The sequence below is a fragment of the Branchiostoma lanceolatum genome, chromosome 2 (assembly GCF_035083965.1).
Source record: "Branchiostoma lanceolatum isolate klBraLanc5 chromosome 2, klBraLanc5.hap2, whole genome shotgun sequence".
NCBI lineage: Eukaryota > Metazoa > Chordata > Leptocardii > Amphioxiformes > Branchiostomatidae > Branchiostoma > Branchiostoma lanceolatum.
The window spans coordinates 40,248,532-40,260,738 of record NC_089723.1 but is presented as its reverse complement, the minus strand read 5'-3'; the positions used below and the strand labels follow the sequence as shown (position 1 = coordinate 40,260,738).

General features: G+C 44.1%; 1 protein-coding gene across 9 annotated transcripts in view; it reads right to left on the bottom strand.

The window, feature by feature from the left end:
- Window positions 1–12,207, bottom strand: part of LOC136429026 (SHC-transforming protein 1-like) — a 48,368-nt gene that overhangs the window by 31,714 nt on the left and 4,447 nt on the right. For 2 of the 9 annotated variants that reach the window (XM_066418919.1, XM_066418921.1), the window contains exon 1: window positions 4,406–5,983. In XM_066418919.1, the coding sequence (XP_066275016.1) occupies window positions 4,406–4,837 (432 nt within the window). In that variant the 5' untranslated portion in view covers window positions 4,838–5,983. Of the gene's footprint in view, window positions 1–1,844; window positions 1,854–4,177; window positions 4,286–4,405; window positions 5,987–6,007; window positions 6,109–10,815; window positions 10,941–12,207 lie in introns of those variants that run through there. The other 7 variants (XM_066418925.1, XM_066418923.1, XM_066418924.1 and 4 more) reach the window with 7 other exon arrangements.

Genomic DNA, 12,207 nt, shown 5'->3' with positions numbered 1-12,207 from the left:
GTAGCATCTTTCATCAATTATCCAAATGAAGTCTTACTTCAAAGAAAGAATGTATGCCTGTCAAGATGTCTGTTCCAAAATTTCTACTGTGTATTCCATTTACATTTGCACCTTCTAGTCAGCAAAGTCCAAAGGACATTTTCATCTCCAATTTTTTTTGGGATCTGCTTAAGTTTGCCTTCTGATAGAACTGGAGATTTTCATGCAAAAAAGATGCCCAATTCTTCTAAAAATTTGGCAAAAAATGACACTTTTGGCAGCAATGTTTCAGGGGATCTGCTTAAGTTTGCAGGTTCACTGAGACCCTTCCAATGTAATTGTTACAGCTTATGCTTCAGATTATAACTGGCTCAGCTTATAACTGGCTCAGCTTATAACTGGCTCAGCTTATAACTGGCTCAGCTTATAACTGGTCCAGCTTATAACCGGTTTAGCTTATAACTGGTTTGGCTTATAACTGGCTCAGCTTATAACAGGTTTAGTTTATAACTGGCTCAGCTTATAACTGGTTCAGTTTATTACTGGTTCAGTTTATAACTGGTTCAGCTTATAACTGGCTCAGCTTATAACTGGCTCAGCTTATAACTGGTTTAGCTTATAATCGGTTTAGTTTATAACTGGTTCAGCTTATAACTGGCTCAGCTTATAACTGGCTCAGCTTATAACTGGTCCAGCTTATAACCAGTTTAGCTTATAACCAGTTCAGCTTATAACTGGTCCAGCTTGTAACCGGTTTAGCTTATAACTGGTTCAGCTTATAACTGGTTCAGCTTATAACTGGCTCAGCTTATAACAGGTTTAGCTTATAATCGGTTTAGTTTATAACTGGTTCAGCTTATAACTGGCTCAGCTTATAACTGGCTCAGCTTATAACTGGTCCAGCTTATAACCGGTTTAGCTTATAACCAGTTCAGCTTATAACTGGTTCAGCTTATAACTGGTTCAGCTTATAACCAGTTCAGCTTATAGAGCTTATAACTGGTTCAGCTTATAACCGGTTCAGCTTATAACCAGTTCAGCTTATAGAGCTTATAACTGGTTCAGCTTATAACTGGTTCAGCTTATAACCAGTTCAGCTTATAGAGCTTATAACTGGTTCAGCTTATAACTGGTTCAGCTTATAACTGGTTCAGCTTATAACCAGTTTATTTTATAACCGGTTCAGCTTATAACCGGTTCAGCTTATAACTGGTTCAGCTTATAACTGGTTCAGCTTATAACCGGTTCAGCTTATAACTGGTTCAGCTTATAACTGGTTCAGCTTATAACCGGTTCAGCTTATAACTGGTTCAGCTTGTAACCGGTTCAGCTTATAACTGGTTCAGCTTATAACCGGTTCAGCTTATAACTGGTTCAGCTTATAACTGGTTCAGCTTATAACCGGTTCAGCTTATAACTGGTTCAGCTTATAACTGGTTCAGCTTATAACCGGTTCAGCTTATAACTGGTTCAGCTTGTAGACAGACCATCCATGCAATGAGTTCACTTCTACGGGACTCTAGGCTGAGCACCAAATGGAGGTCGTACTTAGCTTTAACCCAAATCTGTAGTAGGTCTGGGTTATACAAGGAAAGGAGGAAACAAACTCCAGTACATTACTATACTTGACTATACTTTATGCAAAACAGCCTTCTCTGTTAACAATGGTCATCTTCCAAAATGACATAAAATCAATTCTTCGTCCCTCTTGACTCCGTAGCACAGATAAGGGTGAAAATTCTTACCCTGACTCCATAGCACAGAGAAGGGTGAAAGTTATTCTTACCTTGACTCCATAGCACAGAGAAGGGTGAAAATTCTTACCCTGACTCCGAAGCACAGAGAAGGGTGAAAATTGTTCTTACCTTGACTCCGTAGCACAGAGAAGGGTGAAAATTCTTACCCTGACTCCATAGCATAGAGAAGGGTGAAAATTCTTACCCTGACTCCGTAGCACAGAGAAGGGTGAAAATTGTTCTTACCTTGACTCCGTAGCACAGAGAAGGGTGAAAATTCTCACCCTGACTCCGTAGCACAGAGAAGGGTGAAAATTCTCACCCTGACTCCGAAGCACAGAGAAGGGTGAAAGTTCTTACCCTGACTCCATAGCACAGAGAAGGGTGAAAGTTCTTACCCTGACTCCGTAGCACAGAGAAGGGTGAAAGTTCTTACCCTGACTCCATAGCATAGAGAAGGGTGAAAATTCTTACCCTGACTCCGTAGCACAGAGAAGGGTGAAAATTCTCACCCTGACTCCGTAGCACAGAGAAGGGTGAAAATTCTCACCCTGACTCCGAAGCACAGAGAAGGGTGAAAGTTCTTACCCTGACTCCATAGCACAGAGAAGGGTGAAAGTTCTTACCCTGACTCCGTAGCACAGAGAAGGGTGAAAGTTCTTACCCTGACTCCATAGCATAGAGAAGGGTGAAAATTCTCACCCTGACTCCGAAGCACAGAGAAGGGTGAAAATTCTTACCCTGACTCCGTCGCACAGAGAAGGGTGAAAGTTCTTACCCTGACTCCGTCGCACAGAGAAGGGTGAAAGTTCTTACCCTGACTCCGTAGCACAGAGAAGGGTGAAAGTTCTTACCCTGACTCCATAGCATAGAGAAGGGTGAAAATTCTCACCCTGACTCCGAAGCACAGAGAAGGGTGAAAATTCTCACCCTGACTCCGTAGCACAGAGAAGGGTGAAAATTCTCACCCTGACTCCGTCGCACAGAGAAGGGTGAAAGTTCTTACCCTGACTCCGTAGCACAGAGAAGGGTGAAAATTCTTACCCTGACTCCGTAGCACAGAGAAGGGTGAAAGTTCTTACCCTGACTCCGTCGCACAGAGAAGGGTGAAAGTTCTTACCCTGACTCCGTAGCACAGAGAAGGGTGAAAGTTCTTACCCTGACTCCATAGCATAGAGAAGGGTGAAAATTCTTACCCTGACTCCGTCGCACAGAGAAGGGTGAAAATTCTCACCCTGACTCCGTCGCACAGAGAAGGGTGAAAATTCTCACCCTGACTCCGAAGCACAGAGAAGGGTGAAAGTTCTTACCCTGACTCCGTCGCACAGAGAAGGGTGAAAGTTCTTACCCTGACTCCATAGCACAGAGAAGGGTGAAAGTTCTTACCCTGACTCCATAGCATAGAGAAGGGTGAAAGTTCTTACCCTGACTCCGTAGCACAGAGAAGGGTGAAAATTCTTACCCTGACTCCATAGCACAGAGAAGGGTGAAAATTCTCACCCTGACTCCGTCGCACAGAGAAGGGTGAAAATTCTCACCCTGACTCCGAAGCACAGAGAAGGGTGAAAGTTCTTACCCTGACTCCGTAGCACAGAGAAGGGTGAAAGTTCTTACCCTGACTCCATAGCACAGAGAAGGGTGAAAGTTCTTACCCTGACTCCGTAGCACAGAGAAGGGTGAAAGTTCTTACCCTGACTCCATAGCATAGAGAAGGGTGAAAATTCTTACCCTGACTCCGTCGCACAGAGAAGGGTGAAAATTCTTACCCTGACTCCGTCGCACAGAGAAGGGTGAAAATTCTTACCCTGACTCCATAGCATAGAGAAGGGTGAAAGTTCTCACCCTGACTCCGTCGCACAGAGAAGGGTGAAAATTCTCACCCTGACTCCGAAGCACAGAGAAGGGTGAAAGTTCTTACCCTGACTCCGTAGCATAGAGAAGGGTGAAAATTCTTACCCTGACTCCGTCGCACAGAGAAGGGTGAAAATTCTTACCCTGACTCCATAGCACATATAAGGGTGAAAGTTGTTCTTACCCTGACTCCGTAGCACAGAGAAGGGTGAAAGTTCTTACCCTGACTCCGTAGCACAGAGAAGGGTGAAAGTTATTCTTACCTTGACTCCGTAGCACAGAGAAGGGTGAAAGTTATTCTTACCTTGACTCCGTAGCTCAGAGAAGGGTGAAAATTGTTCTTACCTTGACTCCGTAGCTCAGAGAAGGGTGAAAGTTGTTCTTACCTTGACTCCGTTGCAGTCATCCCCATGTCGGCTTGTTTGTTTGTTGTTCTTACCTTGACACTGCGGGTTGGCTTGTTTGTTTGTTTGTTTGTTTGCTGTTCTTACCTTGACACTGCGGGTTGGCTTGTTTGTTTGTTTGTTTGTTTGCTGTTCTAACCTTGAGACTGCGGGTTGGCTTGTTTGTTTGTTTGCTTGTTTGTTTGTTTGTTTGTTTGCTGTTCTTACCTGGACTCCGTAGCAGACGCCCCCGTCCTTCAGCGTGTCATCGTTGTGCAGCCAGCCCCGTGTCGGCTTGTTTGTTTGTTTGTTGTTCTTACCTTGACACTGCGGGTTGGCTTGTTTGTTTGTTTGTTTGTTTGTTTGTTTGTTTGTTTGCTGTTCTTACCTTGACACTGCGGGTTGGCTTGTTTGTTTGTTTGCTTGTTTGTTTGTTTGTTTGTTTGCGGTTCTTACCTTGACTCCGTAGCAGACGCCCCCGTCCTTCAGCGTGTCGTCGTTGTGCAGCCAGCCCCGAGTCGGCTTGTTGATGAAGCTGCCGCTGCTGGTCCAGCCGGGCGCCTGCTGCGTGATCGGCGGCTTGTTCTTGTTGCGCAGCTTGTTGATGACGCCGGCCATGGCTGCAAGAGTCGGATGTTTAAAGAACGGTTTACTTTTGACTGTCGGCTGGACGGCGGGGGGGTCAGGGACGCTACAGACGGGCTTTTTGGTAAATTCTGGGGAGGCGTCTTCCTCGTCCCTCATGACGCGGTAGTTCATTCTGGACGCGGCGTCTCCGCCGAGAGGGTCGGCCAGGTAGCGCTTGAGGAAGGTCGGAGAGGCGTCCCGGGGAGAGGTGGGTGGGCTGAAGGTCACCTTGCGTGACATAATGTCCTTTAGACTAACCATCCAGTCTCAGGGAGTGGCCGTCACCCTCACAACACACCGACCCGCAAACCCGACCCGCAAATACGACCCGTAAACCCGGCCTCGCGAACCCGCGGCTACCGAACACACCAACCACACCGCGGCCGCCACATAACGTCTGCTCATCTGTCCCGGCACCTTGATCAGTGCAGATATGGGGGCAGTAAATATAACTAATCTACGTTTCCCAACCTGTGGGCTGCTGAAGATCCGCCCACTCAGCCAGCCGGCCGGCACTCCTCAGCACTCCTCTCGTATACATCGATCACTCCAACATGGAAGTCACGTCAGGCACAATTATACACCAACAAATCTACAGGCTTACCACAAGTCTCTCTCCGTTAAGCAACAGTAGTGTGTCCATAACATCCTAACCTGACACAGAAATGGGACCACAGGAGGGGATAATGTCGTGCGTTCGTCAGGGAAAATCCCGGCCGGAAGTCAGGCTGGAGATGCAAATCTGCCGGCGGAACATGCAGAAGATGGCCACGCCAGCATCCTGTAGGAGAACCGGAACCGTCCTGACTACATCATCACAGAATCCTCACCAGAGAATCGTCGGCAGAACCCGTCAGATGGCTGAGTTATAGCCGTGATCCCCGGCACAAATTCCTGCATACACAGCCTGCCTAATATCCCTGCATACAGGCCTGCCTAATATCCCTGCATACAGGCCTGCCTAATATCCCTGCATACAGCCTGCCTAACTCCTGCCCCTCTCCCCTGCTGAGGCAGCCCCGGTGCCCGAGGTGTCGGGTTCCCTCCCTGCACTACGATCTGGGCAGGATGCGGCGTCGGGAGCGGAGCGGTGTGGCCGGCGGGGCGGGATTTTGTGGTGTCCTCCTCCCTCCATTCATGCTTTCCCATCAATGATGCTGCACCGGGCCCGTGGGAGGACATGCATTATGCATGAGAATTATCATAATTGCCAGGAACCGCCGCCGTAATGCCCATTGATACATCCCAATAAACATGCAGGCATGCAGCTAACACAATACACCCAGCACTCCATTCACAACAACCACAGCACTCATGTTTCAGGGGAATCAGCACAGATTCCTCTCTAAGTCATAAAAAATGGTGTATTTCCTATAATTTAGCATACATTACTGGTGGTTACGGCTCCATTGTAATCTCACATAGCCTGACCTTGGAGATCCAGAAAGCCTCAAAGTAATTGCTTCCTGTCATGTGACGCCAGCTGGCCAATCAGAGCAGACTTGTGGGTGCTACGTGGGCTGAGTCGCTGCCTGCAATCAGAAGATAAATACAGTGTGAATGTTAATTCTGGCCAGGAAGTCACAACGCACGCAGCATCACGCAGCACAACGCAGCATCACCCAGCACTGCAGGATGTCACAGCACCACTTACATACTGCAGCATATACATGTACAACACAACATACAACACAACATACAACACTTACTGTACATTACAGACAACAGTACATACAACAGTACATCATGTACAACATCACACACCAGTTCATTATGCCCGTTATTCTCCCATCCTGGGATGGTACATTGTTGGGGGAGACCGTGATTCCACACCGCTGTACACACGCACAAGGACTCAAATTACCCAGGGGGTTCCCTCGCCAGCCATGAAAGGGAATTCTTCTCCAGCTGAATTATTCATGAGGCACACAAAGCCAGGAATTGAAAGGAATGGAGAGACTGTGTCTGTGCAAGGAGATGTAAAACCTCCTCTGTCTGGATCTGTGCTGATGTACAAGAGAGTCCTGTGAGTCCTGATTTGAAAGACTTGGTCAGGCGGAGAATATTCCCTCAGTCTGTGGCCCGGTTTAACGTTAGATGCATGAAGACAGCCCGGTGTGATATTTACAGACATGTAGCGAGGGCAGCAGACCACAATCCCTACACAGCCCTCAGAAATAGTCATCACCATGCAGGGTAATTAACAATCCACGCACAGACCTGATTATGGGAAAGTAGCTAAAACTAAAGGTACCATCGGCCTACTGAGCTACTACAGTATATAGTATATAGTCAGTAGTCACCATCAGGTAATTAAAATCCTGATTGACATCATATAATGCAGCCCTACAGCTGGGCTAAACTGCCCTGCAGAGCAGTTTGTTTAATGATGATTGGTTTTATAAATGTCATCTATCCACAGGAGGTGAAACATCATGCAGAAACATTCCAGTTGGCCTCAACGCTAATATAACCCGTACAGTTCTCCATAGACTAGCCTTTCTAGCCACTTCCTGTCACTACTGCACGAGCAGCGATTTCTGCTTCTGTGATGAAGTATTCACAGGTCTGGCTCAGCCAGCCAGGTTGGTTCTGTGATGAAGTATTCACAGGTCTGGCTTAGCCAGCCAGGCTGGTTCTCCGGGGGACAGGAAGGAGCGAGCGTTAAGAAAGTTCCGTCCCCGGGAAACCTTCCGGCCCGGTAAGAGGAAGCAGGAAGGAAGCCGGCGCCCCAGGGGATCCCCCCCCAGGGGAGCGCATCTTCCGCCTTTCTGCCACAGCAAAGTAACGCTAATGGATAGACTGGATGGAATGCAGAGGGTGCTGGGGCTCATTTCCTGCCGCCTACTGGGTCGTGCAAAATGGTGTATCTTTGGCATAATGTCGTGTAATACGCCAACATTGTTTTTGCCAATTAAATTATCATATATTATTAGGAATACTTTTTGATATATTTTGACTGCACACACATGATAAAGACAGTCAGGATAATAACTCACATACTTGCCAGCAAGTCGGACAAATATACAATGTACATGGTGTGTGCTCAACACACATGTTTCTGCATGATGAAAACAAAACAGAATTATTCTGCACCATACAGCGATAAATGGAATAACCGATTGTGATGCGAACAGTCCCAGTGCCATGAATAGTCCACACAGGCACCCGGGGCACTGTAAGCATGCAAGATGCATTTCTACCGAGAACTGCAAGGTGGCAGCTCTGTGCAGGTAAAGCTTGGAGTAATGGAATTGATGGCCTGTAAATCTAAGTTACCAGATCAGATTGCTAATTAGGCCATACCAATTTTATTTGTTGCTTCTCGGATATTTTCAGAAAAAAATTGGAGTGACAGGGCGGAAAAAAAAAAAAAAATTTTCTTTGTAAATAGTCTGGGGTAAAGATAAGGGTTTACATAAAGAACTAGAGTTCCACGACCTCATACCTTCGCCAAATGATTTTAACCATTGTGACTGACGTATTAGGAGTGTTTCTCATCAATTATAAATCATACCAGTTGATTGTCTTAAAATGTGACATGTCCAAAGTATGAGCTTAACAAAGTATGAGCTTAACAAAGGAGGTTATGCTAATATTGATCATCAATTATGCAAATGAGGCCCTTATTAGCATAATTTGATTCAACCGTGTTCACATTCACATAACTTCCCGATGCCACAAAAAAAAGTATTAAATGCATGAAATTTCCGTCATTCACCAAATTCGTCAAATTATAGTAGTTTCTCATTTAAGTATGCAAATTAGGTCCACATTTGCATATTTGCTATCTTCAACATTCCTTTCTTCCTCAGTTACAATTTGAATAGTCATATCATGGCACAAAGCAGATTTTTAAAGTTGCCTCATTAATTATGCTAATTAGAATCTGATTTGCATAATTATCGGCCAATCATTCTAAGCATCACACAAGCTATCTACATACCAAAAATCATGACCATCCATCAAGGCCATCTTGAGTTATAGTATTTTCTCATTAATTATGCAAATGAGGTCTTCATTTGCATAGTTCATATCAATTAATATTTCTCTCTTCCTCACTTACATATGTCACATGTTTCAGAGTCCTATCATGGAATTTGGCGGATGTATAAACTTTCCTCATTAATTATGCAAATTAGATACTGATTTGCATAAAACGTATCTAATTATGTTCATCATCACTCAGGCTATCTACTTACCAAAAATCATTGCAATCCATCAAGCCCTTCTTGAGTTATTCCCGTTCAAAGTCAGATGCAAAACCTGCTCCTGCAGTTCCAAAAAAGCCGCTAGGGGGCCCAAACCCATACCACTTACTCTCTGTCCAAAGAGCTATCTACCACTCAAAAATCAGTTCCATAGCATGTCCAGAACACGAGATATCAAAACAGGAAGTTCCACTGCAGTACCGTAACAAGCCGCTAGGGGACCCAAAATCTAATCATTTCCAAGTCTCATCAAGACCTACCCACATACCAAATATCAAGACAATCCACCCAAGCCTTCTCGAGTTATGCTGTACATTACACACACACACACACACACACACACACATACAAACGCTACCCTCTGCATAACCTTCTCGGCGAAGGTAATAAGAGAATTATTCAAGTTTTAGCTTTGTATGGCTCATTTTATGCAATGCACCCCCTTCTTTGATCTAGTATTATAATTTCAGTAACAAAATTACATTTTGCCATGTAATATATGGATTGATATTGAGAAATAGTTTTAATAAATGAAAAATTATAACTTATGATCAATGTGACCACACATTTTAGATAATAATATTATTGTGCAGGTCTTTATAATCGATGTTGGTGGCTATTGAGTTTTAAAACTGAACAGATAGAAATATTGGGAGTTTAAATTTGTGAATGGGAATAGTGACCCAATTTTTTTTTTTTTCAAACTGGGAAAAACAGGACAGGCTATTCTGAGAAGCAACAAATTAAATTGGTGTGGCCTTATAATTACCAGGTAAATTAATCTTTTTCTTATCACCTGATTATTACCTACCACTGGGTCACTGTGACATTGCCATGATCGCTCATATCTAAAGGCACTTCTAGATGCAAGCTTTTGTTTTATTTTGGTTGGGCCGACTTCTGTCTATTTAATTTGTAGCCAGGTGTTGAATTCTTCAACCATTCAAAGCTTCTGTATTGTTGCAGTTTTTCCTTTTATTATTATACTTTGTAGCCAGGAGCTGAATTCTTCAGCTACTCATCATCATTTGCGAGCATCCCATGAGGAACAACTTCAGCGACTGATCTTCCTTTTATTCCTACTTTCCCAATAATAGATCTCACCCCCACAATGCTGCTTCCTGTAACAGGGCTACTCACTTCTGCAGCACCTACAAGCCAGGGCTGCGCTCCGCGGCATGTTGTGTTACGCACGCAGACAAGCCACAGCCATCGGCGGAATGACGGCCATTTACAGCCTGATTAAGTTACTCTAACATCAAAGCTGCCGGTCGTCTGCTCATGCCGACAACTGTAGCAGCCGCTCTGTTCTTACTCTGCCTTCCAGACATGAACATGCATGAATCTAGGATTGATGAATTTACCTGCACATGTTCATACGCCTAATGTTTACGGGAGTAGTAGATATACACACAGTTTCTCATATCTGTATCTATATAAGGTGAATATAAACAAGTTCTATCACAAAAATCACCATGCAGAAATACAAAAACGTGGAAAAGACTGCCCTAGCCTGGGTTGTAGGGAAACTTGCTTCATTGTCGCAACAGTTCCATGGAAGAGTAACAGATCAGGAAATACCGTAAATGCAGAAATGTTTGCAATTTTCGCGGTGAACTCTTCACAGAAGAGTCACAAATCTGCGAATATTTCACAATTTGGGCTGGTTTCCCCCAACTTATGTGACAAAAAGTCTACCTAATGCATGATTCTGACTGTTAGCCCAATAGATAATACTGTCCCATATGAAGAAGCAAAAATAAGAATCTAGAGAAAACATGATACACACATTAATCACTGAATGATCATGACATCTGCAAATATCACATGTTGGAGTGTCACAGTTCCCAGTGATTAAGACTTCAGTACCCTGGACAGGTTCCGTACCAACAGCTGACAAATCCAAAATTCTTCTCATTGGTACTTTTTTGGTGGTTTTCAACACTGAAATCTGTTTAAACCACTGCAGATGCAATAAAATAATCTTTTTTTTGAGTTCTAAAGCCAAAGACAGGGAAAAGGACTTACCACAGTTTAGTTCTGACAAACCGCGAGGCTGTTGCAGTCCCGACCTGCCTGGAAAGTTCAGCTGAACAATATGCTGAGCACCCAGGATCAACAGGAAGTGACTCAGCCAGGGGGAGGTACCACAGCTGGGCAGGTAGAAATCAGAACAAACGGGGAACTCCTTATGGTAAATAAGCGACTTTCGACTTTTACAACAAAAAAACAACTTTTAAGTCTCCACACAAATTGTGACAGGACTGGAAGGCCAATGGACCTGATATTTTGGTTTGACTGCAGATTTTTGGTCTGACCATGGAACCCACCCCCACCCCTGCACAAGAATGGACCGAGCCTCCCAAGGGGGTTGTCTCTGTTGTACAGGTAATAAAATTATCGTCCTGCTGTGCAAACGAACCTCCCTGAAATTCAATCATGGCACGGTCCACAGAATGCAGCGCACATCAGGAATGATGTGTGAAGTGGAACGACTTCTTGGAACGGCATTCTCATGGCTCCAACTACATCAGCAAACAGAATTATCATATGTATGAGAAAGTACTGGCAGCTTTTGCAAGCAATAAGTTATAGTTATATATTCCTAGTTTGTACTTTCCCCTCTCTCTCTCTTTCATCCACGCACACTATCTAAGTGGTATAACTTTAACTCAGGCACTCAAACTAGAAAATCTAAACAATATCTGCTTTCCAACCTGTATAATACTATATATACTAGTAGTGACTGATTTCAGTATCACTTTTTCTAAACCACAGTACAAGTTTTTTGGTATAATTATGTTCATTTTTGTTGATCAGTCTTGAGTGTTATTACTATTGGCTGGTCCACTTTAACCATGATCGGCTGATTTTCAAGGGAGACGAAATGTCGACTCAAGAGATGGCACTAAATAAATCATACATAACTGTTTTCATGCAGAGGAGAGACCTTACCCTGGCTACCATTATTATTATTATTATCATTATTACCAACGGGGCTCCTGTGTACGCTACCCTACATGTACTTATATTCATAACAACTTGTAACTGATTAGCAAGTAACAAGGTAAAACTGTGTGGCAGGTACCGTCCTCTGCTTTGCTGAAAATGAAAACACTGTAATATGCCAAACGTAATAAAGAGAAGTTACACTAAATTACAAGTGTGCAGTACTACTAGTTCTGTTGCACACATCATGATGACTCATTCCTCCCTATCACACATAATGAAGCCAACTAATATCACAAGCCGGCTTGTTCTCATGAATATTCATTACTACAGACATGACCTAGTCTGATCCTGGCTCTAATCAGATCATCACATCACTTGGGACTAGTGAGCCCAATTTGAAGTCCACCAGGCATGTGCAATTGTACACGTTGTTTTCATGACAGCAAAAATACGTTCACAGACAACACC